At 40.6% G+C, this 26,480-nt stretch overlaps 1 protein-coding gene across 2 annotated transcripts in view; it reads right to left on the minus strand.

The window, feature by feature from the left end:
- Positions 1-26,480, minus strand: part of PDE5A (phosphodiesterase 5A) — a 2,047,822-nt gene that overhangs the window by 329,498 nt on the left and 1,691,844 nt on the right. For both annotated transcript variants that reach the window (XM_044061541.1, XM_044061540.1), the window contains exon 14: positions 17,004-17,098. In XM_044061541.1, the coding sequence (XP_043917476.1) occupies positions 17,004-17,098 (95 nt within the window). The remainder of the gene's footprint in view (positions 1-17,003; positions 17,099-26,480) is intronic.

Here is a 26,480-nt window from a genome sequence, read left to right on the forward strand (position 1 = left end):
ATATAGACTCCATGACCCTTAGTCTTCCCGACCTCATTTTGGGGTCGGAATGTGTGGAATGAGGTATATCCCGGTAAGGCAGGGGGTGCTCTCCACAGCCCTGGACCATGTTTCCGTGACCGCACAGACATTGACATCTTCGAGTGCTAGGTGAGCATCCAGTGAGTGTATTTTCAGGTTAAGGCTCCTAGAGTTAAGCAGCATGACCTTCCATTTGCTTTTTGACAGATATTTAATAAGAGAAATCGTCTTTGGGACATTGCCTAAAAAAAGGCACAATGGGGAGGTGAGAGCCTTGGCCAGGATCCGGAATCCCAGTGGTGACAGGTGGAGGCCATCTCTGGCAAAGCATCAAGGCCTGTCAACCATATCATCCCATTAGACAGATACTAGATCCCCTTGAAATTACACTAGAAACTAAGAAATTTGTTGAAGTCAATTATTTTGTGTTAGTATTGTGGTAACATTCTAAGTGAAGGTAGGATGCTGCTTAGGGCTAGGGTCATACCTGCTTGGGACACATACTCTGAGAGTTCATTCATGTCTCGCGTCATATAGTCCAGGGAGGTATGTCTCACGTCATTCACACCAACACTGAAAATGACAGAGTCATACTTCTACTTGTTGAGGAGAGACTTAAGTGCATGCATGATGTGGTGGACTATGGCACCTAACTACAAATAAATAAAACTGTGGTGAACTGAGATTCTGTATGTTTACTTTGTGGCAGTTGAGAGTGCACACCCTAATGGCAACTACCCACAGGCTACAGAAGTCCAATCAAAAATCCCACACCCCTGGCACCAATTAATGTGACATCCAGTTAATATCCCACCATTGCCACCAATTAATGTGTTGTCCAGATAATATCCTACTGGACTGCCAACAAATAATGTGACATCCCTTACTATCCTGTGTCAGTGACTAAGGAGCTTCAATCCTCTCTACTGACTCCAATGTGAGACTGTCACTTAAACAGGAGTAATATTTCAAAATTTTCCCCTAACAGCACAACAGGAACATGCTCTATAGCCTGGGGCTGGTCTGTATACTTCTGTCCACCCTAATGTAACTCCTACACACTTCAGAGCAATGTGTCCCACTTTAAGACCTCTGATACACTCGCACTTAACTAAATTCAATCTGACACATCCACACACTTCTGGGAAAGCCTGACACAGCTGTGTCCCTTCTCCAAAATAATATGATAATGCTGCTACCAATCAGAGTGTCTTCATGTACTTTTAAAGGGGTGTCCAATTATGAAGATTAAATATTAAAACAAATAGTAGCAAATGACCTAAGCAGCCAGGCTTTTGGAGTGGCTTGGAAAGTTATCAAGGCAAATATAAGCAGCCTCAAATCACTACAGGAAAAAAACAATGATTGTCCAGCAACAATATAAGATAATAAAAAAAATTTAATATTGAGCAAAATGATTACAAATATAAAACAGTAATTTCCAATAAACAAACAGAACTCAATCACCATGAAAATTAAATCAATACAGTAGGATAGAGATCCAACATTCAGAAAAACTCTAACTGATCTAGCTGATTAGTTATAACTTCCTAACTTACTAAAGAACACTGCCCCTGATCTAAACTAAATTACTATAGCAGAGCAAAGGCAAGTTTACAGTTCTTGTTGAGTCCTTTTTGGGTATCGACTGCACAGTTCAACTGACACTTGTAACTGACAACTGACTTCTGACTTCAGCAGGCTCTATTATAGACTAGCCTAACTGTCAACTGTTCCAGTTCTAATTTTCATTTCATATTTTTAAATTCAACCAACAGCTGTTTTCTAAAAGTTCCTTCCTGTCTTTCAGCTTCTGGCAGTAACACATAGCAACTGTCAACATTCCAATGACATCATCTGCTGATCAACTGAATCTGAGACAGTTTGTCTTTAGAATCTCTCTTCACAAACATGCACAGCCAGAAATGTACAAGGACACTATTCAAGTCTTTAAACACTCTGTTCAAACAGATCACAAATCAACATGTAAGAACCTATTTACAACATAATAGCTAGTCATGCTGGCATACAAAACACAGGCCAATCTGAAATTATGTACAAAAACTCAGCCAGACATGCTAGCACAAATAGCGTTTACTTTCAAAGGTTAGGCCAAAATATTTAGATATGGATCAATGTGGTTTAGTGGAAGGGAAAGCAAATATTTGTCAACATTAATAGAACAATTGTAAACCAGAAGGAAGCAAAATGTAAGAAAATACCACTGTTATTGTTGGGGTTCTGTTGCAGAGTCAACATTAAACAGAGTAAGTTGGGATTTTATAATGATTTTTATAATAAGGGAAAAGGAAGCATTTACATTTCTTGACAAAATAAGGTTAATTAGAAGCATACATGAGGGAGGATAAGCAAAAATCAAAGTGGGAGGGCACCTCTCTGATAATTTGTGTCTGAACACAGGAACCAGGCAGGGGTATCCTTTTTCCCCTTTGTTATTTGCATCATCTTTAGAACCACTGGCAAAGAAAATAAAGGGCTCAGAAATTCAAGGTTATAATTGGTATGGTGTTCAAAAAAATGCACTTTATTTGCAGATGATATTATTTTGTACCTGCTAGAAACAGAAAAGGACATATGCGTTTTGTGGAACATTCTGAGACAATTCTGTTTTTTTTTTCAGGATATAAAATGAATGAAGATAAAACAAAGGCTATAACTATAAAGTAGGTATCCACTCACAAATTTGATCAGCAATACTCACATTTATGAGGTCATCATAAAATGAAGTATTTAGGAGTATGGATTAAAATTATTCTGTTATGGCAGCTAATAAATAATATGTTTGAAGAGACTAAAAAGATAATACAAAAAACGAGAAACTTGAAGCTCTTGTATTTGGCTATGGATAGCAAGATTGCAAGCAGTGAGAACATTTTTAGTCCCTTTAGTTTTATAAACATGTCAGGCATATTTTTATTAACCAGAGGAGAAGTTGTGGATAATAATTAATAAACAGTTGAAGGATTTTATCTGTGAGGGGAAGAGGGCAAGAATTAAGTGGGATAAGCTGATCCTTTCAATAGAAAAAGGTGGTTTAGGATTACCTGGTTTAAAGGGATACTTTACAGCCACACAGTTAAGTTTCTTATACATACAAGCAGAAAGCTAAAATTCAAAGTGGAAAGGGATGATGGTGATGAAGCAGTGGGTAATTCAAGAAATAAAGAAAGAGTGGGATTTTGGACACAGATCCTTAAGGAGAATAACAGTCATATAGAATATTATATTCATAAAGTAGCAGAAAGTATTCTAAGAACTAAGCCAACACAGGAATGGAGAAAGGAGGTTTTGCCGATAGGGATGACTGCAATTAGTGGTACAGAGAACAGACAAGAGGGGGCTGGAATTTACAGGAGAAAATTGGCAAAGGAACCAAGGTATTGGGAGCAAATAATTAGAGAGGAAAGGGTAACAGAATGGGAAGAGACCAAGAATACATTTGGAGTGCAGGATAGTAATTATCTTCCCTATCAGGTACTGATTTCAGAGTATAGACAAACAGAAAGTGATAGGGGAATCCTAAACGAAAGACCTACACTGCTTGAGTTTTTAACACATTTAGAACAGAAACTGCTGTTAAAAAAAAGATAATTAGGAGGGCATATAAAATAGTGCATGATAAAATGGGAATCAACCAGGGAAGGTTAGAAAGGATTGAGAAGAGAGACTGGATAAGCAATTCACAAAGACACAATGGGAAGATATATGTATGTCTCAGTATCCAACTAAATATAGAAGACTTAGTATCTTTGCTTGTTAGTGTTTGCATAGGAATTTTTATACCTCAAGCAGACGCCAATGAGTTTTTCCTCAGGTAGATTGCAAATGTTGGATGTGTAATGGAAAGAAAGAGGTAATTAGGAACATGTTTTTTGAGAGTGTAATGAGTTAGGAGCCTTTATAAATTCTACAGATTACTCTCCCAGAAATACTGGGTGAGAAAATTGGTGTAACTAAGGAAATGATTTTTTGAGCTGTGATACAGAAGTGGAATTGTCTAGACATAGTAAAGCCTTGTTGAAGTTAATTCTGGTGGCTGCCAAAAAAGCAATTCCTAGAAAATGGAAAACAAGGTCTAAACCAACCACACTAGAAGTAGTGAATATAGTAAGAGAGATAAAAGAATTGGAAGTGGGATCTTTAGAAAAGGGTAGCAGTGCATTACATAGAAAAAATAGGAAGTGTGGGAACAATGCAGGCATGTTTTGGAGGAGGAATGAGGTTTAAGGGAAGACAGGAATTGAATGAGCTATGCACCATTTGATGGACACTGACTGTATACAAGATTATATTGATTTATAATGTTTGCAACTGAAAATATGTCAATATGGCTTGTTTTCATTTATTTAAATTTATGAAAGATGTTTCTTTTAAAAAATAAAGAATAGTTTTATATTCTGCTGTACGACCCGGCTTCTGTCCAGTATATAAAAGCTTCAAATTACTGCCAGTACATGGGACGTCGCATGACTGCTTTGATAACATCAGCCATAAAAGGACGTCCACAGATACCATCCTCAAAACTAGAATGCCCCATGAGGAACAGAAGTCCTCAGGAAAACAATAAGTCATCCAGGGAAGAGACAAGATGTAAGGGGAAGGTGGGAGGAACAGAATACTGCAACATAGAAGGGAAGGACATCAATGGTTATGGTAAGATTTTACACAACTATTTTATGTCCTTCTATTCAATGTTCCAGTATTCATGACATATGGGAGAGTGCCATAGCTTAAATGGAACCTAGGGAGGTGGAAGGAACAGAAGAAGGCTACAAGGAAGAAGTCTCCAGAAACCCATGGAGAATAGCCCTTGCAAACCCAGTTCTGGACCTAGAAATAGAGTCCAACTTGTAATGTTTAGTGAAAGTGTGCACAGAAGACCAAGTAGCAGCCTCCAAAATGGAGTTAGTATCCAGACCCAATTTGCTCTGACAGAAGTAGCTAAAGACTTACCATGGAAGTCATAGCAAAAGGCAATAGCTTTAGAAATCCAAGAAGAAATAGTCAGTTTAGAAACAGGTAAACCCAGAGCCCTGGGATGAAAGGACACAAAAAAGCTGATATGACTTCCTAGTAGCTTTAATTTTGTCCAAGTAAAATCTAAGTTGCCTGTCTACATCCAATGTATGCAAAATTATTTCACTGAGTGACTGAGTAGAAGGGAAGAAGGCAGGTAGTTGGATAGACTGATTAAGAGACAAGTCATACCTTAGACATAAAAGAAGATTTAGTTCACATGGAAACTCTGACCTTGTGGAAAACCAAAAACAGTGGAGATGTCATCAAGGGCTGTAACTCAGAGACCTCTCTAGTAGAAGTCAAGGCAACCAGAAGCACAGTTTTCCAGGTGCAAAACTTCCGTGAAGCAGAACTTGCAGGCTCAAAGGGAGGCAGAGTCAGCTTTTCCAGGACATAATTAAGGTCCCAAGGGGAGACTAGTTTCCTTGGGGGCTTGATATGTAGGACACCTTTAAGAAAAAGCTTGACTTCCAATCTGGAAGCTAAAAGAGGTGACAATGGCAGGCAAGCATGAAGAGTAGATCAGTGGACTTTAATAGAAGAATATGATAAGCCACTTTTTTAGAAGCTCACAGAGGTAGGAAAGCACAACAGGAATGTCCACAGTAAATGGATTAATATTTCTTTTAAGATACCAGACAGAAAATCTTTTCCACTTGGAAATATAAGACTTTCTTGTACTGGGTTTCCTGGCCTCCTGCAAAACCCCAAGCATGTCCTGAAAATAAACATGCTTGAAAGGGATCAGAAGTTGATCACCCACAGGGTCAGATGTAATGTTGACAAATGTGGATGAAGTAAATATCCCTTGTCCTGTGTGAGTAGATTCATCTGGTGAGGCAACCTGTATTGATGGCCCATGGATAACTGCAGACGAAGAGGGAAACAATGCTGTCTTGTCTAAAAGAGAGTCACCAACAAGATTTTCGGTTTCTCCTGCTGAATCTTCAGCACAACTTTCAGTATGAGAGGGAAAGGGGGGATGCATAAAGAAACATCCCCTTCCATGAGAAACAAAGGGCGTCCACCTTCCAAGCCAGAGGATGCAGGGTCCTGGCACAAAAGAGAGCAAGCTGTCTGTTCTGAGGGGAGGCAAATAAATCTAGATGTGGAGTACCCCATCAATGAATCAGGTCCAAGAACATATCCCTGTGAAGCATCCATTTGTGGGATTGTGCCATGGTACTGCTTAATGTGTATGCCACAACATTTGGAGCAGATGGAGGATAATCAGCATGAAGACTGACCTTGTACTGAATGACTAGCTTCCATGCCTTCATTGCCAGCCTGCATAGGAGGCAAAATTTGGTACCCCCCTGTATGTACTATAGCACAGTGGTGTTGTCTGTAAGGATTTTAAGAGGACCTGGATTGAAAACAGAGTGGAAAATTTGTAAAGCTAAGAGCGGAGCCCTCATTTCCCTGATGTTGATGTGCTCTCTCTTCTATGATGGAGACCAAAGACCCTAAAGTTTCCTGGAAGTAAAAGTTGCCTCCACCCAAGCCCATGTCAGAAGTATCTGTGAAGAGTTGTTCAGACGGCTGAGGCAGAAGAAAAGGAAGACCTAGATTCAAGGAAAACTGCAGAATCACTCTGATTTTAGAAATGGAAGAAGTGAAATCATGGCATCTAGTGCATGAGCATGCTGGGACCAAGTAGTCTTCAGAAACCACTAAAATTTCCTCATGTTGAGTTTTGCAAAGGACTGCATGGGAATTGTGGAAGCCATAAATCATAGGAGGCTCAGGAACTCCCTGGCTGAGATGGCTTGAAGAGTCAGGAGGGTCTCTAAGAAGTGAATGAGAAATAGAGCCTTGTTTGTTGGTAGAAAGACCATCATCAGGTCTGTAATGAGCCTGCACCCCAAGAAAATGTGATCCTGAGATGGAGTCACACTGGATTTTTTTAAATTGATGGTGAAGTCTAGGTTTTGAAAGAGATGAATGCTCTTCTCTATATTTAGAGACAAGAGATTGGGGTTGTTTGCTAGGAAAAGAAGGCAGTCTAGATAGGGATAAACCTGAATACCCTGGACCCTCAGGAAGGCAATGGTAGGAGCCAGGCACTTTGTGAACACCTTTGGGGCAATGGAAAGACCAAAAGGCAAGGCAGAAAATTGAAAGTGCAAAAACCCACTGAGAAACATAAACATTTTCTGTAGAGTGGATGGATGGAGATATGCAAATAGGCATCTTTGATATCCAGAGAAGACATGAAGGGCTGAGGTGAAATGAGAGGAAAAAGTGTCTGTAGGGACAGCGTTCAGAAAGAAGGATCCTGCAGGAAAGTGTTTAAGTGGGAAATATCTAGAACTGGTCTCCAAGGACCACCTTTCCTTGGGACCAGAAACATTATTGAGTAAAAACTCTTGCCTCTCTGTTCCCAAGGAACAGGCTGTATGGTGCCCTGAGAACTCAGTTGAGGAAAGAAGGTCTGGAAAAAGCTGCATCTGACTGGAGGGGGGTTGTGGAATACCCATGAAGGGGGGGAGAGATTTCCAAGTCATGAAGTAACCTTTTCTGATAATGGACAAAACCCAGGTGTCCTGAATGATCTTTGTCTAGGCTGGAAAGGATAGAGCAAGGCAAAGAGAAAGAGGGGTATGACTTGGAAGAGGACCTTGATTGTTACAGAGAACTGGGTCTGGCCTGAAAGTACTGCTGAGTAGAGGGAACTGAAGGAGATGATTTCGACTGAGGGGAACTGAAGAAGATGATTTTGACTGAGGGGGTCTTCTGGAAGACTTCTTAGACCTGGAAGAAGAAAAAGACAGAAGCTGAACATGCTGGCCTCCTAACAAAAGAAGTTTTGACAGGAAAGTTTCTATGAAATTAGGGAATAGTGAAACAAAGATGTGCTTAAGGTCTTGGAGTTCCTTTCCTTTGTCTCCCAGAATCTCAAATAGCTCTGCAGCTGCAGATCCAAAAACAGCAGTCTTGTCCAGAGGAGCATCTAGTAACTTGGCCTTAATATCATCAGGTAATGATTGAAGTCTAAACCATGAATGCCTGCTAAGCACATAGGCAGAAGCAGCAGCTCTAGATGACGCCTCAACAGCATCATAGCTGCACTTAATTGAATGCCAAGCATCTGAGAGGAAGCAGCCAAAAGAGACATGATTTGTTTTATTATCTTAGCATGTGGCAGTGAAGATAAGGCCTGAAAAGCTTGACAAAGCAAAGCTAAGGAGTACCTATACATACAGTGGATATAAAAAGTGTACACACCTCTGTTAAAATGCCAGATTTTTGTGATATAAGAAATGAGACCACAATAAATCATTTCAAAACTTTACCTACCTTTAATGTGACCTATAACCTGTACAATTCAATTGAAAAACAAGCAAATCTGTTAGAGGGAAAATATAAAAAATAAAAAACGTGCAATAAGATGGGTTGCATAAGTGTGCACACCCTTAAACTAATACTTTGTTGAAGCACCTTTTTAACACGGGTGTGTACACTTTTTATATCCACTGTATACCTTGAAGAGACTGTGCTGCTTAATACTAATGTATACTGTTTGTAAGAGTAATGTACCTTGACAGTAATTACCTGTACATTAGCATTTCTTCCTGCACCTCCACTAAAAAGATCAGTCTCTAGTTAGACAAGCTGGTCAAATCAACCAGCCAACCAAATGACTAAATGAAGTCTGGGTACAGCACAGCACAGTTATTTTACTATTCTACTGCATATTGCTGAATTTAGTTGATTAGAAAAGGAAAAATTAATCATGTTATTTTTTTAAATAATTTACTGTCACTGTATGGCACAGTGATAAGCATTGCTGTCCCACAGCTCTTAATTCTCTAGTTTATTTCCCAGTTAGGTATCTTCTACCAAGAGTTTGCATGTTTCATCAAAGTCTGCTGTTCCTCACACAGTTCAAAGACATTATGATATGTGATTTGGATCCTCATAAGTGGCACACGTGTGTGTGTGTGTGTGTGTGTGTGTGTGTGTGTGTGTGTGTGTGTGTGTGTGTGTGTGTGTGTGTGTGTGTGTGTGTGTGTGTGTGCTTTCGCATACACATCCTGTGGTGGACTGGCATCTGATCCAAAACTGGTTGTCCGTCTTAGCATCCATTATTTGCCAGTGTAATTTTCAACTCCCTTGTAACCCTGCATTAGACAAAACAGATATTGAATAAAGAATGAATGAACAAATGATTATATGCTAGTGTCCTTTGTTCAGCACTAAGTTTGTAATGGCTAAACACATCTGCAAGAGAGTTTTGCTTTATATCTGTTAGCTGTTAAAGTAGTGGTGAAGATTTACACCAATGCATATATTTCAGTAATGTTAAAACATATTGTTGACTGCACATAGTATTTTTAAAGAATGCAGTTCTAGGTGGAATTAAGTTACTTACTCTTTTGAAGTATGATTTTGTGTTCATTTGCATTTTAACTTGGTGATATCCTTTGAAAACAATATCAGTTTTCATAATGCTTCAGACTAGGAGCCTAATTTATGCCTTTAAAGAGTCTGCCTCCTTTTAATCTAGGGTTATATACCGTTTCTCCTAACCAAGCACCAAGTTCAGTTTCAAAATAAACTAGAATCCAAACTTCTTAAACATAGGGGAAAGAGATTTCCATCTGATCCCACACTGTTATAAAATGTATTAGTAAGAAAAGCAAATTTTGGACAAAAAAACACAATAATTTTATTTGAATTCCTAGTTCCAAAGTTCAAAGTAGTAAAAAAAATTCCTAGAATACCACCAAACAAATGACTGTGTTCACACTTATGAATTAAAAAAATAAATCTTCCATTACAAATCTTAAATGAGCAGTGCATTGGAAAGTTTTTTTTAGATTTTCCATGTAACCCAGATGCCTTACAGAGCAAATTTCCCTCATAAAAGTTCCTTGTGTTCTTTCAAATCTATTTATAAAATGATATGCTATTTGCAAATATAAACTGATGCCAAATACATAATAATGAGTCTTAATATAGATTATAAATCAGAAGTAATATCTTAGCTTCTCTATTATTAATAGTCTTTAATATTAATTTTAATTCAAAGCAACATTTAATGGACAAAATGAAAAAAAAATATTATCAAATAATAACCCCAAAGCTCTTACATACTTCACTTCTTCCAGAATTGCATTATTAATAACATATGGGTAGCACTTGTTTTGCTTACCAAAGTGAATAACATTTGACTTATGGGCATTAAAGGTCATTTTATAAGATTTAGTCCAATGAACAAACTGATCCATCATAATCTGTATGGCATGTTCATAGTCCACATTGGTAATAAGTACCCCAATTTTCATGTCATGAGCAAATTTACTAATGCTGAGCTCTCCTACAACACAGCACCCAGATATAAAAACAGTAAACAACGTGAGGCCCAGTATTGACCCCTTGAGAACTCCTACTGAGATACGAAAGCATTCTGAGTAACAACTCTCCAATTCTAACTACATTTCCTGTTACTCAGCCAGTTAGTCATCTACTTCATTATATAAACATTTACCCCATCCTTACCCAAAAGGTTCAAAATTCCACAATAAGGAACATTATCAAACATTTTTGCTAAATCTAGATAAATTACATCCACAGCAGACTTGGATTAATTGCCTCCAAAACATAATGATGACAATGTAACAATTGATAAAGCAAGACCGATTCTCTGTAAATTCATGCTGGTCAATAACAACTCTCTCAAAACACTTGTCTAGAATACAAGTAAGGGTTATAGGTCTATAGTTATCTAGTGAGGTGGCAGCTCCATCTTTGGGTATAGGTTCATAAGTTCATAGGTGTGTACTAGGCTAATGGCCCTAGGGCCTTTACAAGCCTAGCCCATAGAAGTGCCCTGGTATTGTGCCGTCTGTTGTTAGTTCCCAGTGCCTCTATCAAGTAGAGCCACTGGAGTGATTCCCAAGGTGAACTTTCCATTTCCTATCCACTCATCAAGATTTCTCTTGAAAAGGGCTAGTGAGGTGCTCTGCTCGACATGTATGGGAAGCCTATTCCAGAGCATTGGCAGTCTCTGGGTTATGAACCTGTCCCTCCAGCATGTTCTGTTGATTGTGGTAATGAGGTTGAGGTATATGGAGCATGTAGTGCGGAGGGATTGGGATTTCTTTAGATGCAGCATTTCTAACAGAGCTGGGTCAGACATGGATTTGTAAGTCAAGCAGAGATCGCCTCTTAGTAGACGATATGAGATAGAGAAAAGCTGCAGTTTTTTTAGTCTGTCCATGTAGGACATGTGTTTAAGGCCAAGGATCCTCTTCATAAGGTACTTTTGTGGCCTCTCCAGCTGTTGCAGGTGTCTAGTGAGGTACATGCCAAATGGGGCATTATACTCTATGACTGATCTAATGAGGGAAGAGTAGAGAGAAATGATGACCTCTTTCTTCCTGGATGCAAAACCCTTGGTAATGAGATGTGCCACATAGAAGGACTTTCTGACCACAGTGGCAATGTGGTGGCTGAAGGAGAGGTTGCTGTCAACCATTGTCCCCAGATCTCATATAACGGATTCAGTGTTCAGTGGGCTCCCATCGATGTGGTAATGAGTGGGAACTGAGTTTTTCCCAAAGGGGATGACGATGCAGTTTTTGGCATTAAGCTTAAGGCCATAGTTTTGACACCAGTCATTGGTCTCAGTGAGGCCTTTCTGTAGGATGTCTGCATCATTTGGGGAGTTAATAATGGCTCCCGGCTTGCAGTCCTCTGTGAATCTGGACAGTCAGAGTCCCTCCATGTTGGCCTGGACTTCTGAAAAGTAGATGCCAAACAGGAGAGGGCCCAGGAAAAATACCTGTGGGACTCCACTCGTGACTGGTCAGCAGTCTGACTTGGAGTCCCCTACTTTCACAGTGAGTGTTCTATCTGTGAGTCAATTTGCAACCCACCTAATGATATATGGGTCGATGGCTAGTTTGTTGAGTTTATCAATAATTCCTGAGTGAGGAATGGTATCAAAAGCCTTGGCCAGATCAAGGTAGGCTGTATGAACTGCCTTATCTTCATCCACCGCAATGGTGACTGACTCAAAGAAGTCAACCAGGTTGAGCAGGCATGATCTACCTTTCACAAAACCAAACTGCGTGGGATCTAGAGTTTGGACATTTCCTATATCCTTGTTAATTAGGTCCATGATGATGCACTCCATAGCCTTACATATCAGACTTGTCAGGCTAATGGAGTGATAATTTCCAAGGTTTGTAGTCGCTCCTCCTTTATGGAGAGGAATGACTGTAGCAGTGCACCATTCAATAGGGACAAAGCCTGAGGTGAGGCTGTGAGTGAGCAGAGCACAAAGATGTGGTGCCATTTCACTTTGTAATTCATGTAGAACACAGGCAGAGATATTTTCGGGTCAATGGTAGCTGTATTCTTGTCCTTAGACAATGCAGCTTTAACCTGTGCTGCAGTAATGCAGGGTGCCTGGCATTCTTCCGGTATTGAGATTGGTCTTTTGGTGGGGGGGGGGGGTAGAGTTGGCACTGAATCTGTCAGCCAGTATGTTGGCAATATCTGTTGGCTCAGTATAGAAAGTACCATTGTGCAGTAACTCAGAGCAAATCTGTGTATTGGCATGGATATTCTTGCTATAACTAAAGAAGGCTTTGTGGTAGTTTTTAGTGTCTGCTGCAATTCTGCCTTCATAGCTGGCTTTGGAGGTTTTGATAAGGGATCTCAACTTCTTGTTGAAGCTAATCAGGGAATTTTTCCAGTCGTGGGACTTCACCTTTTTCTGCAACAGTTTCTTCCTAATGTTGCAGAGTTTATTAATGGCAGGGGATCCCCAGAATGGCTTCCTTTTTTGGAGGAAAGCGTCTTGGTCCTGTTGGGTATGGTTAGTTCCCTGCATTTATGTACGTGTTCATACAGTGCATTGGTGTATGATTTGGCAGTCATGCATCTATTTTCTATTGGCATGGGTGCAGTGAAGTTAGCCACCTTTGTTTTTAGGAGTCCAACGTCAGCTTTGGAGAAGTTTTTCATGGTGGATACCTTTGCGAGGGGTGTGGGTGAAATGTAGATTTCCATGGTGATTAGGTTGTGGTCGTATCTAACCAGGGAGGAATTGCCTATTGGTGTAGAGCAATGATTGTCCATGTTAGTAATAACTAGGTTAAGGATGTTGCTTCCTCTAGTGGGGGTAAGAATGAGCTGGTCCAGGGCATTAGAACTGATGAATTCCAGGAAGCGCTGGGCCAGTGCATTGGTGCTTGAGCAGTTTTCCCAGTTGATGGGAGGGGTAGTTAAATCTCCTACTATGAGAGTGTTGGGTTGGACCTTGATAGATTCCAGGGTGCTTAGGAATGTGGAGTGAAAGTCTAGGGACAAGGTTGGGGACCTATAGCAGGCTATGACCTGGATCGCAGTCTTACCCAATGTTAGCTGTACCTGAAGTATCTCAGATGCATTATGCTTTGCTACTAGTCTGGAGGTGTGCATATCCTTTATTAATATGTAGACATCACCACCTCTGGAGCTTTGCTCTGAGTTTTGGGCTGAAAGGTGTGGAATGAGTTATAGCCTGGTAGCGCAGGGGTCCTTTCTGCTGCTTTAAACCAGGTCTCCATTACAGCAGAAATGTCAATGTTCTCCATTTTGAGGAGTGCTTTTAGCGAGTGCACCTTGAGAGTTAGTCTTCTAGCTCTGAGCAGCATGACCCTCAAATTGCATTTATTTATAGCTGTTATGGTGGTAATTTGGTCTTCTGAACTCCACCTACAAAAGGCACTATAGGGGTGGCAAGAGCCTTAGCCAGTACCCATAAACCCAGGGGTGACAGATGCAGGCCATCTCTGACAAAGCATTGAGGTCTGTCGATCATGTCATCCCAAGCAGACAGATACTGGATCCCCTTAGAATGACACCAGAACCTTTGCCAACTGTTGAAGTCAATCATTTTTTGTTTGTACTGCGGTATAATTCTGGGTGATGGTAGGATACTGCTCAGGGCTAGTGTCATACCTGCCTGGGTCAAATAATCCGAGAGCTCCGCCATGTCTCTTTTCATGTAGTCCAGGAAGGTGTGTCTCAGGTCATTCACACCCACATGGACAATGACAGAGTCATACTTGTGCTTGTGGTGGCGTGACCTGAGTGTGTGTGCTATGTGTCGGATTCTGGCACCGGATAGACAGCTGACTGTTACTTTCTCCTTATTCAACCTAGTGAGTGGGACATCTGTGTGCCTCACTATTGAGTCACCTATGATTAGTGTATTGGGTAAGGTGTTTAGCCTTAGGGGCTTAGGTTGAGGGGCACATTGTGGAGGTGAGCTATGTGTCCTGTGGCTTGTGCTGTGTTGTGTTGGTCGAGTGCATTTCTGTCTTGGAGGTCTCTGCTGTTTGGGTAAATTTCTATTGCGTGCCTCCCCGAAGGTGGGTGTGTATTTTGTGTTTTTATGTGGGAGCTCTAATAGGCACCATAATGGCATTTTTCCATAAATCAGGGACATAACATGTTAGTAAAGTTTGCTGAAACAAAAATAACAAACACCATGTAATACTACTTTTATTAAATAAATAACATATCCATTAAATAAATAAAATATCCATTTAGTCCATCTGAATCTGCTTCAGTGTGCAATCATTTTTATCCCCTCTAACCCCATCAATTACATTGTATCTAAAACATTTTAGCACCTTAATTAACTTGCCCAATATAATCCTGTTTCCAGTGTGACTAAGATGAAGTCTACCCATGCAAAAGCATTTTGGCCACATTATCATATCCTCTCAACAGAAATTTCATTTAAGGAAACAACCAAATACATTTGATAATATAACCAAAGGCTTGAGCCACATTTTTCATAGTTAGATTAAATCTTTGACAGGCATAACATTCATCATTACCAATGAAAATCCTTTAATGTAGCAGCATGTATAAGGGTTAGAGGCTAGACATGGTACAAACTTTCAAAGGAAAACACTAGTCACTTGGTCATAGGATGTGGAGAAAGTGAAAGAGGTTCATCCTGATACACTAAATTAGATGAAATGAACTTTAGATAGATGCACTAGTGTATGTATCTGCAACTCTTATGTAATTCTGTTCTCTAACCACTACAGTATAGAAGTACTGAGTTGATAAGTGGATGAACAGGGTTTCAGTTCCATTATCTTCCACACATCTATTACATGACCCTAAACAAAAACCTTCCTTTGCCCCCATCAATTCCCTGTAAAAGAACATTCAATGTACTTTTGGGAGCACATCTTCCTTAATATACAACAAATCCATATCAAATAAGTAAATAAATAAAAAAAGCCTGAGTTATGGAGCAGTTAGCCAGTGGAGATGTGACTGAAAAATCCATTTGAGTAGGATGTCCGGTATTGCATCAGGAAAAGCATGCTTCACTGTAGTGACTGGTACTTTAATAAGGTCCATATCCTTATGGCCTAGCAGACATCCTTCTGTGGGGTGTGCAGATAAGTTCTACAGACTGGGATCACAAGTTAGGGATTAAACAGAAGGAACCATGAGCTTCAGAAACTCCAATGAAAGAACAAATATCATCAATATATCAAACTTGCCTTCAGATGGCAGACAGCACCAGTTTTGCTTTGTTAGTGACTCTAATGAAAAAAAAAGTTGTTAGGAACTGACATGTGGGACATGCATAGTATCTCAAACATCTCAAGTATCTCAGACACAGATACAAAAACACAGACACCAACACACATTGTGTGTAACACCAAAAATATACCAGACTATAAATAAATAAATAAATAAATAAACAGGCTGCTAACATTGCACTAAGTGACAGATCCCTCATGCTTCAACTTTTCACCTGTTAAATGAAGATAAGTTGAATAAAAAATAAATCATATATTCACAGTTAAACATAATGTGATTAAACAATTAATCATGTTAGCAATTACATAATGATTACATTCTTTGGCAATTAATTTAATAAAATGTATCTAAGGTAGTTCAGAATTTCTACACTGTATTTCAAAATATCATTATCAGCCTTACACTTCAGTGTGTATAAATCTGTACTGTGATAGCTGATAGCTGACAGTAAATGATCCATTGTTAAGGTGATGGTTTGCTTGTTATTAAAATATACCTAATATTCACTGAAGGCTATATATGTATCTGGATTGCAGCATACTGAAAAAGGTAGGTGTGGGTATCAATATCATACACTCATCAGCCTGGCTTCTTGGCACAGGGGATGAAGTCCTGACTGTGACTCAGGAGACTGGGGTTTGATTAATGCTCCCAGCACTGCAGGTGCCAGACCCCGTGGAGTGGTGGTGGTGGGGGTGTTGTGAAGGGGGTGTAGCCTATTTGTCTCACCTGGTGAGAGGGTGGGGCTTACACACACTTGGTGGCATACAGATTGTTAAGATCTCCTCAGAGACTTGACAGACCACTGCTCACACTTTGGGGGAGGGGGGGCACGGATACTTGAAAGAAAGTAGAAGTGGACACGCTTTACAGTCAACTTATTGCACATCCTTTCCCCAGCACTGTGCCATGAGTATGCAGGTGTTTTGGGAAGCAAATAAAAAAATATCCTTGAGTTACACCAATGGCTGCTTAGATAATGACCGTTCTTCGTCTGCCCTTGAATGATAAAGTGAACAAATGAGCTGATAGGCCGAACAGAGGGTCTAATGGTTGGCAGACAGACAGGGCAAAGACTGAAAAAAAAAAAGAAAATGAAAATAAACTGGTTAATGAACATCAGAGAGCACACTGGGAAGAAAATTAAAAAACAAAATCATCACTTCCACCTTCAAGATGAAGGTTCTTCTCTGAAGCTTTGGTACCTGCAAATTGATGTCAGCAGCATAGCAAGAGAATCTTTCTCAAGTGAGAGACACACAGTGACACTGCTACAAGGGCAAGTTGTTAGAGAAAGTGGGTAAACTATGATCTCAGTGAGCAGATATGCTGGAGAAAAGGATAAGCAGTCATAAGATATTTCATCTTACCTCTGTATGAAGGAATTGTTCACCCCTCTGTGATCCAGGTCGTGACAAAGTGCTGCGATCATTAAAGCTAGGATCTCCATCTCCTTCAGCTTGCACTGCAAAGAAAGAAAGAAACAGAACCATTTAATGTACATACAAGCACAGAGCCTCATTTAAATGCATAGCAGATTAAGCATAATGGATGACTTTTATTTATTTTATTTTATTTTATTTTACATTTGTTGACCAGGCTAGACTAACTGGATACATGTCAATTTTCAGTAGAGGCCCGGGGAGAAAAGCTCCACGACAGATACAAAAAAATACAATATAGAAAGTTGCAACAGCTGTTGGTAATATAAAGTACAGTACTCATCATAAGTATAACTCAAATAGTAATAGGTAATATACAAGAGATGTTACTATATACATATATACATAATTTAAATTGTCATGACCTAGTCTTTGGCTTTTTAAGGATGAGTCTATAAAAGTGAAGAGTATTCATTAGTGTAAAGGAAGAAAGTTAGTCAAGGTTAGTACAAGGGCATAACCAATGAGTATGGAGGAATAGTTTAAGCTTCTGTTTAAAAAGAGTTAATGAAGACAGAGACAAGTTCATTGGGTAGAAGATTCCAGTGCTTTCCAACAGCAATAGAGAACAGGGAGTCTCCTGCCAAGTTATTAGATTTGCAAGTATTAAGTAGTTTGTTTGAGGATCATAAGTTCTTAAGATTGTTGTTAGGGGTAATGATTCTAGTGAGTATTGGAGTGTTGGTGGGTTGGTATACGGCCTTATGGGCTATAGCAAACTGGTGAAATTGAACTTGCTTTGGAAATTCTAGGCATCCGAGTTGCTTTGGATTAAGACAGTGATGTGTTCTAAAAGGAGAGGCAGTTGCAAATCTAGCAATATTATTATAGGAGATTGCCAGTTTATTTAGGTTGTTCTTTGAAAGGCTAGTATAGATGGGTGAAGCATAGAGTAGAGTGGAGATTAAGTGAGTTCTGGCTATAGCGGTCCTGGCTACTGGAGTAAGAAAGGGTTTGATTCTGTAGAGGGACCCTCATTTTTTGTTGACTGTTTTTACTGTGCTGTTTATATGAGTATCGAAGTTAAGGTTGCTATCTATTGTTATTACTAGAAGTGCGGTGGTTGGTTCGGGAGATATGAGAGTGCCATTATTAGATGTGAGTGAGAAATTTATTAGGGTGGACTTTCGGGTTGGAGTGAACAGTAAAAGTTTAGTTTTTTTTTACTGAAGATCTTATTGAAGATCATGAAATATGTTACACTTCTGTATCAATATAAATTATTTTACAGAAAGATTCTTAATTAGACTGAGTATGAGTGGCAAACAGAAGTGCTATCTGTACAGTGAGAAAGCAGTATCACTAGGTGAGATAAGATTAAGAAAAAACACTACTTTTTATACCTGGGGATAATGCCCATTTGCTATTTATATTACCTTATTAGAAGATCAGTTCTTCAGAGCTAGTAAGGGAGATGTATGGAATGTCTTAGACTGACAGCTGATATATTCAACACCAACATCCCTACTTCATTATTGATATAATTTATGTACTACTGTGTATGTCATACAATGCCTGCAATATTATTAACTTTTAGGATCACTGCCCATGAGTTCACAATGCTAGAGACATATTGGGAGGTACTCTACACATATAAATTTATTTCATGAAAAGAGACATTGAGGAGCTCTCTGATTATGTAGCCCAGGCAGGTATGACCCTGACCTTGAGCATCCTCTTTCACCCAAGATGATGCCAACACAGAGATAAGAAGATGAGCTTTTACAAAATAATTTAAACACTGGTCATTGGTGTCATTCAAAGGATCCAGTATCTGTGACATGATGACAAGACATGCTGGACAAGCTACAGGGCCGTCGGCTCTGACCCACCCCTGGGACCATGATCTTGGCTTTGCCAAAGGCTCTTGCCACCCCAAGCAAGCACCAAAAACAAGGCAAACCCTAAACCCTAAAACCAAAACCCTAGAAACGCTGCTCAATGCCAGAAGTCTAATCCAGAAATCCAATGCCATGAGTCTAATCTCAAAACCTTTGCTCGAAGAACTTCGATGTGGTATGGTCTACATGAACCAAACCTGTTCAAGGAGGCTGAGAGGCTCTACTGAGAGCATCATGGTTTTGCGTCACCTCATACCCAGACACCAACAAGGCAAGAAAGGAGGATTCACCACCATCACCACCAAGGGTATCCATTAACATCAGAGGGATGCACCCCCATGAACTGCTTATAGGACTCCGAAAGGGATTACATCAGTAGGCAAGTACTGGCATTGTGGTACTGTTACACATCATGTTCCTCCTCCCTCACCACTGAAACTCACTCAGCCTCAAACAAACACTCATAACACTATCATACTCACCAATCATATTATCACTATTCAACACTACTCACTACCACTACCTAATGGGTCCTAGTCTAAACACTCAACAAAAAAAAGCAAAAGGAACAACTAGTCACCATCCAAATTCATAAACTCAACAACCCATGAAATCATCCACAAGAGGAGATAAACAAGATAAACGTAACATCACGAACACATCACAGACAATTCGACACTTCGGAGAAAGACCAGACCAGCAAACCACCGAACCAAAAATCACCCCCACTGTACTCATAAAGACCACAGTAAATAAATCCTCACCACACGACTGAATGAAAAAAGACCGAGCCATCTCTAAAGCAGTGGTGTGGAGTACAGGACCGGCGAACGTGACACCAAATGCCTTTCTAAGCGCTGCTGGAACTGCATGGATAAGGCAAACTACCCAGCAACAAAGACTTTGCATGGATAAAGGCATCCCCATAAAAAAACAAAGACTGTACCAAAGGAAACCAAGCACAAAAAAGGACCCAAGCTACAAGATAGAGTAAAAAAATAAGGAGGAAGCTACAAAAGAAGGAAGAGCTAAAAAAAAAAAAGGTAAGACACTAATCATCACTATAAAAAAAAAACTAAGAAAAAAAAGATCATCATAAAAGAAAATTTCCAAAGCAAAGAAACCTAGAAAAAAAGTCCTAGGAGCTCAGAGATTTAGTGTTGATGTAGTTGAGTTAAACTGAACTCCCAGATATGCTCAGATACTGCTGACATGATGGCTGGAGAACTCAGTCCCTCCTACATGACCCCCAAGAAGGAGCTGAGGTTCAGTGCAAACTCCCCCATGCCCCCCCATCCCCAGCTCCCAAACGAGCCGCAGCCCCCAACAAAACACAGCCTCCATTGGACCTGTTCTGCTCAGGCTCAAACACAGCATCCTATGGATGATTGGTTAATCCCACTGGGACCTCCACGGAACTCAATGAGGAATTAAACCCACAGCTAGACCAGTGACTTCACAAGCTGTTTACCTCTGGATTTCAAAATTAGGGCCACCCCACTTGACAACGTCCTTAGGCACCAAGATGTTGACAAGCTAAAATGGCAAGGCCAGGACTTATATCATACGAGATCATAAAAGAAAACACAAAGGAATTATCTGGATCCATCCCAGCCATAGTTTTTATTTGTGATTTAGAGACAGTAAACTTTTGCATGGCTTTATTTTTTTCACCAAATGCCATTATGAGGGAAGGCAGTCCATAACCAGCCTTTATCACTGAAATGAGCTCTTTCGAGTACAGTACCCAACTCCACAAATGACTTGCAGGCACAGTTTAAATGTTCGAACCATCAATACAATGATACATGGCTGTATCCTGGACTGAACCCACAACAGAAATCTTGCAAACGTCATACTGGTTGGAATCAGATGTTCGTCACTGGTTGACACTCCCGTCAGCTCTGTCTGTCCTCTTGCCTGGTATGTCCTGTCATCCACACAAACACAATTCAAGTACACATGGGCACAGGGGCTAAGACTTTGTTGACATCACCTCAGGTACGGTGACTGCAAATGCATCTATTGAAGATGTTTGCACAGCACAACGAGATAGGCAGAGGCCCTCACAGCATAGTTAACTGCCAAGTTAGCCACGCTCTAATTCAAAATGATAGGCTTTCACAGATCACACAGATGCCATTAATAAGTAGTGCCTTTAAAGTTAACCAGGGGACCCCAATCCACATAGCTCTCAAATAGTTGGCACCCCACTAGCGACAGTAGGTCATCACCCACTACATTCAACAGGAGTCTCTAGAGGGCCAAGGAGGAGCTCTAGCAGTCTGTCATCATCATTACATGACAAGATCTTAGAAATACAGGAGGTCAATCAGAATATTCTGTATCATCGAGGTTTAATGCTGTCTCAGTGGAGGACCAATGATAAGTCTGGAGGGCCTCATCAGCTGTCTCAAAAAGGTGTCTTGCCCACAAACAATGGATGGTCAAAACCCATCTGTCCAGGGCTGCCTTACCCAAAAAATCTAGGTCATTCCAGAATGCCACCGCGCCTATGTCAGGGTGACCGCTTGAAAACAGATTTTCAGGCCCGTCAAACACCCCGCCAGAGAAATGCTCAGAGGGAGATACCTGATGGAGCAGGCTACACATATGGAGAGCTAGGATAGGAGAAATAAACCTGACTTTATGCTAGTGGATGAAAATAGCCAGGACAATAGCTTCATCACTGCCTGGAGCCCTATAATCCCGAACAAAAGGTGGTAGTGAAAGATTCACAATTGGGATTGGCTCAAACGATAAGAAATCTTGACCAATCGCAGATATACACCAGTGATTAGGAACCTAAGAAACTGCGAAACAAGCTACCCAACTTTCATGAAGATGATTTTCTAATGAATAAATGAAAGAAGAATGTCAGCAGTATACCTATCTGATTGTGAAGAATCTTTACTGTTATAATATTAGGTCTGACATATTTTCCAATAATTTAACAATTTTTCTGTATGTAGAATAAAACATTTGGTGAGCCTCACTTTTGGATATGTCTTCATGAAATGTATATATTTAAAACTGAATTAAATGTTAGACATTATTACGAGCTACACTGCAAAAACACATTTATATTTTCTAAAACAACAGTGGTTTTAAGGGATGCCAGGCTTAAAAGCAAGTCATTTACAATCAGGACTCTAACATACAGTTTGCTTCTTTGTTGTCTAAAGATTGAGATTGTGGTATCACAAAGAATTCATTTTTTTCTGGATATATAGATATTGTAGTTAATGTATATAAGCAGCAGGGATGTGAGGGACTGAAGGGGTATGAAGACTCCTTTGCAAAAACACTAACATACAGTTGTGTACACTTACCATAAATGTAGATGTTTGAGTGTATTCACTGTTGCAGTCATTACATTTGGGTAATCCTGCTGGCAGGTTGCCCTCAGCCGGCCTGAATTCCAAAGTCCTGGGTCCTGCATCGGCTGCTGTTGCCCCTTCCCTGACGTCAGGTCAACAGGGGTATAAAAGATGCGGCCAACGCCATTTTCTTTAGTTTGTCTTGCCCCAAATGTCAGGTGCCCCCTAAAAGGGTAGCCAACATTTATATATATATAAATACATACACCAATATAAACTTTACCTTCATCTACAAACAAATACACTACATAGGTTGTATAAATCAGAGAAGGAAAGATAAGTTCCATCAGAAGAAAAAGGGGGATGGTGGGTGGGTAACCTGGACTGCAACAGTGAATACACTCAAACATCTACATTTATGGTAAGTGTACACAACTGTACTATGTTCTTCGTGTTTCACTGTTGCAGTCATTACATTTGGGTAGAGTCCCAAAGCTATGGATGGGTGGCTGGATCTAAACTGCATTAGGAGCAGCTATGAGGCCCTGCAGAACTGCAGTGGCAAAACCTGCCCTGGATTTAGAGTACAGTGGTAGATGATAGTGCTTTGTAAAGGTGTGCACTGAACTCCAAGTAGCAGCCTCTAAAATGTCCTTGGTTGGTACTCTCCTGAGAAAGACTGCTGAAGTGGCTGCAGCTCTGTTTGAATGTGGCCTAATGCCCTTGGGCACTAGATTGCCATGGTGTAAGTAGCAGAAATGAATGCAGTGGCCTATCCACTTTGAAATAGTCTGCTTTGAGATAGCCTTTCCTTGTGCTTCTGCAGCATATGCCACTAGTAATTGCTCTGTCTTTCTGAAAACTTTGGTTCTGTCCAATTAAAATCTAAGCTGTCTGTGTACATTCAAATAATGCATAAATCTCTCCCCCTTGTTCTGTGGATTTGGATAAAATGTTGGCAGATGAATGGTTTGGTTAAGAGCCACACTGGACACCACCTTAGGCATAAATGTTGGGTTTGTCCTCAGAGAGACCCTGTCTGGATAGAAAATGATAAAAGGTTCCACAGCCATGAGTGCCTGTAGCTCTGAAACTCATCTTTTGGAAGTTATTGCTAGGAGCAGAGTTGTTTTCCAAGATAAAATATTTATATCAGCAGTAGCAGCTGGCTCAAAAGGAGGCAGGGTGAGTTTTTCCAAGACATAGTTGAGGTCCCATGCAGGCATTGGTGATCTCCTTGGAGGCCTTAAATATTTGGCTCCTCTGAGGTACTGCTTTAATAAGGGATGAGAAAAGATTGATGGCTCTGTATTGTAATGAGCCGAAATGGCAGAGGCATGAATTTTAATAGATGAAAAAGGTAGGCCTTTGTCCAGCATCTCAGTTAAGTATTGCAAAATCTGAGGAATATTTGGCACAGCTGTATCAGTCCCTTGTGCCTGGTTCCAAGCACAGACTCCATTCCATTTTCCAACATATGATTTTCTAGTACTAGGCCTTCTGGCTTCCAAAATGACATCCATCACAGCTTTACTGAGAGGTGTGTTTTGTATGACTACATTATCCGCCATGCTGCCAGGTTTAAAGTCCCAAGTTGGCTGTGCAGGATCTGATTGTTTTGCTGGGACAATAGATGAGGTATTTGAGGTAAGGTCCAAGCTGGGCATTGAGACAAGTTCCTTAGCACTGGATACCAGTACTGGCGGGGCCAGTCTGGGGCAATTAGTATCATCTTTGGCTTCTCCTGTCTGACCTTTAGGAGTATTTTGGGTAGGAAAGGCAGTGGGGGAAAGGCATATACTGATAGTTTTTTCCATCTGAAAGATAGGGTGTCCACTTTCCATGCTTGTCTGTGATAAATCCTTGTGCAGAATCTTTCTAATTGGTAGTTGTGAGGGGAGGCAAATAGATCTATGTCTGGGCATTCACATTCCCTTGTTATCATGCTGAAGACTTGTGGATTCAGCTGCCACTCATGGGGATCCATGAGGTTTCTGCTTAGTTCGTCTGCCAGAGTATTTTTCCTTCCTGGCAGAAATTGTGCCTGCAGGTGCACTTGGTAAGTCAATGCTGTGTCCCACAAAGTCATGGCTAGTCTGCAAAGGGGGTAAGAATATGTGCCCCCCTGCTTGTTTATATACTACATGACCGTGGTGTTGTGTCTTTATTAGTAGTTGTCCTGGATGAAGTAGGTCCTTGAAGGCTGTCAGGGCATTTTGAACAGCTAGCATCTCTTTTTGATTGATATGTAGATGCATTTGGTTTGAGGCCCATGTGCCCTGAATGCATCTTCCTGCCATGTGGGCTCCCCAGGCATAATCTGATGCATCTGTTGTTAATGTCTGCCTGGCTGGGGGTAATGTGAATGGTTGTCCCTTGTTTTGGTGACAAGCCTTTTCCCACCATCGAAACTCCTGTTGCAGGCAGGGAATGAGAGTAATCATAGTTTCCAGGCTGTGGCAATGTTGAGTCCAAACACTTTTTAGGTACCATTGTAGTTTCCTCATATGCAGTCTTGCATATGGAATTAGTAGGATGCAGGATGCCATGAAGCCCAAAGCCTGCAGAATTTTTCTTGCAGATAACTGGGCCTTTGTTGCCAACATTTTGAAATAGGTAGCCAGTTGCCTTTGTTTGTCTGGCGTGAGATAAGCCATCTGGGCAGTTGTATTTAAGCTTGCACCCAGGAATATTATCTCTTGAGAGGGTACTAGTTTTGATTTCTTTTCGTTGACTGTGTACCCTAGACATGTTAGAAGTCTTTTCACAAATGCCAGATGCTGTAGAAGAATGTCCTTGTTCTCTGCTTGAATTAGACAGTCATCCAAGCAAGGATATATTTGTATTCCTCTTTGTCTGCAAAATGCAATTACTGGTGCCAGGCACTTTGTAAAGACCCTGGGCACAGTAGATAAGCCAAAGAGCAGTGCAGAGAATTGGTAATGCATGGAGCCAGCCTTGAATCTGAGGTATCTTCTGCATATTTGTCTGATTGGGACATGCATATATGCCTCTTTTAGGTCTAAAGTCACCAGCCAAGCGTTCTTGCCCAGCATGGGCAGAAGCTGCTGCAAAGTCAACATTCTGAATTTTGATAAATCCAGAAATGTGTTCAGAATAGATAGGTCCAGTATTGGCCTCCAGACCTTGTCCTTTCTGGGTACCAAGAACAGTCTTGAGTAAAATCCTTGTCCCTGCTCTTGCTCTGGTACTTGTTGAATGAACCCCATGTCCATGAGGGATGAGACTTGTTTTTGTGCCTCTGCCCATTGATTTTTTGGCAGATCTAGCCAGCCGTTTGCCTTTGGCAGGGCATGAAAATGGAACTTGCAGCCTTGTGACACGATATTTAGAACCCACTTGTCCTGGGCTATGATGTGCCAATTTTGAGAAAAAAGTGCTAATTTTCCCCCTAAGGGTGCTGCCAGGAGGTGCTTGGTGCAGGCAGGGGGAAGTCATTGGGACTGTTTCCTGTATGGTTGAGATTTGTCTTCTCAAACTTTGGAGGTAGAGGCACCCCATTGCTTTGACCTGTATGAACCTTGTGCCTGGGATCTGCCTCTAGGGCATCTGGGTCTGCCCCTTTGAGATCTGTCTGACACAGGAAAGGACCAATTCTTTGTTGGCCAGTGTCTACTAAACCTAGGTGGTTGTACTTGTAAAAAATCTTTGACAGTTTGCATAGATTTAGCTTTGTCCTCCATTTTCTTTAACACCTCTTCTGCCTTAACACCAAATAAAGTATCATGCTGTAAAGGTGCATCTAATAATTTAACTTTGACATGATCAGGCATATTTTGTTCCTTTAACCAAGCATGCCTCCTAATTACAGAACCCATAACTGCGGCCCTGCAGGAGGCCTCCAAAGAATCAAAAACCACATTGCAAAGTATGCTTTCCAACTTGTTCAGCTGCATGCAATAAATCCTGCATTTCCTTGTTTTCTGCGCATTCAGAGTTTAACATTTTCTGTTTAAGCAATGCCATGACATATTGCTGATATTTGGGCATATGAAACTGACAGTTTAAGGCCCTTATAGCCAAGGTAGCAGATGTGTATACCTTTTTCCCCATCTATCCAGTGCCCTAGAATCTCTGTCAGAGGGGGTAGGGTTTTTTGCAGTGGAAGCCTTAACTCCCTTGGGACCCTGTGAAATAGTTTCTGGGTCTGCAGTATAGTTTTTAAAAAGGAATTTATGAGAGTCAGGAACCGTGTAATATCTGTCAGGCTTAACAGGGGCTGG

The sequence above is a fragment of the Protopterus annectens genome, chromosome 2.part0 (assembly GCF_019279795.1).
Source record: "Protopterus annectens isolate FY-2018-M chromosome 2.part0, PAN1.0, whole genome shotgun sequence".
In the NCBI taxonomy this organism is placed as follows: Eukaryota; Metazoa; Chordata; order Ceratodontiformes; family Protopteridae; genus Protopterus; species Protopterus annectens.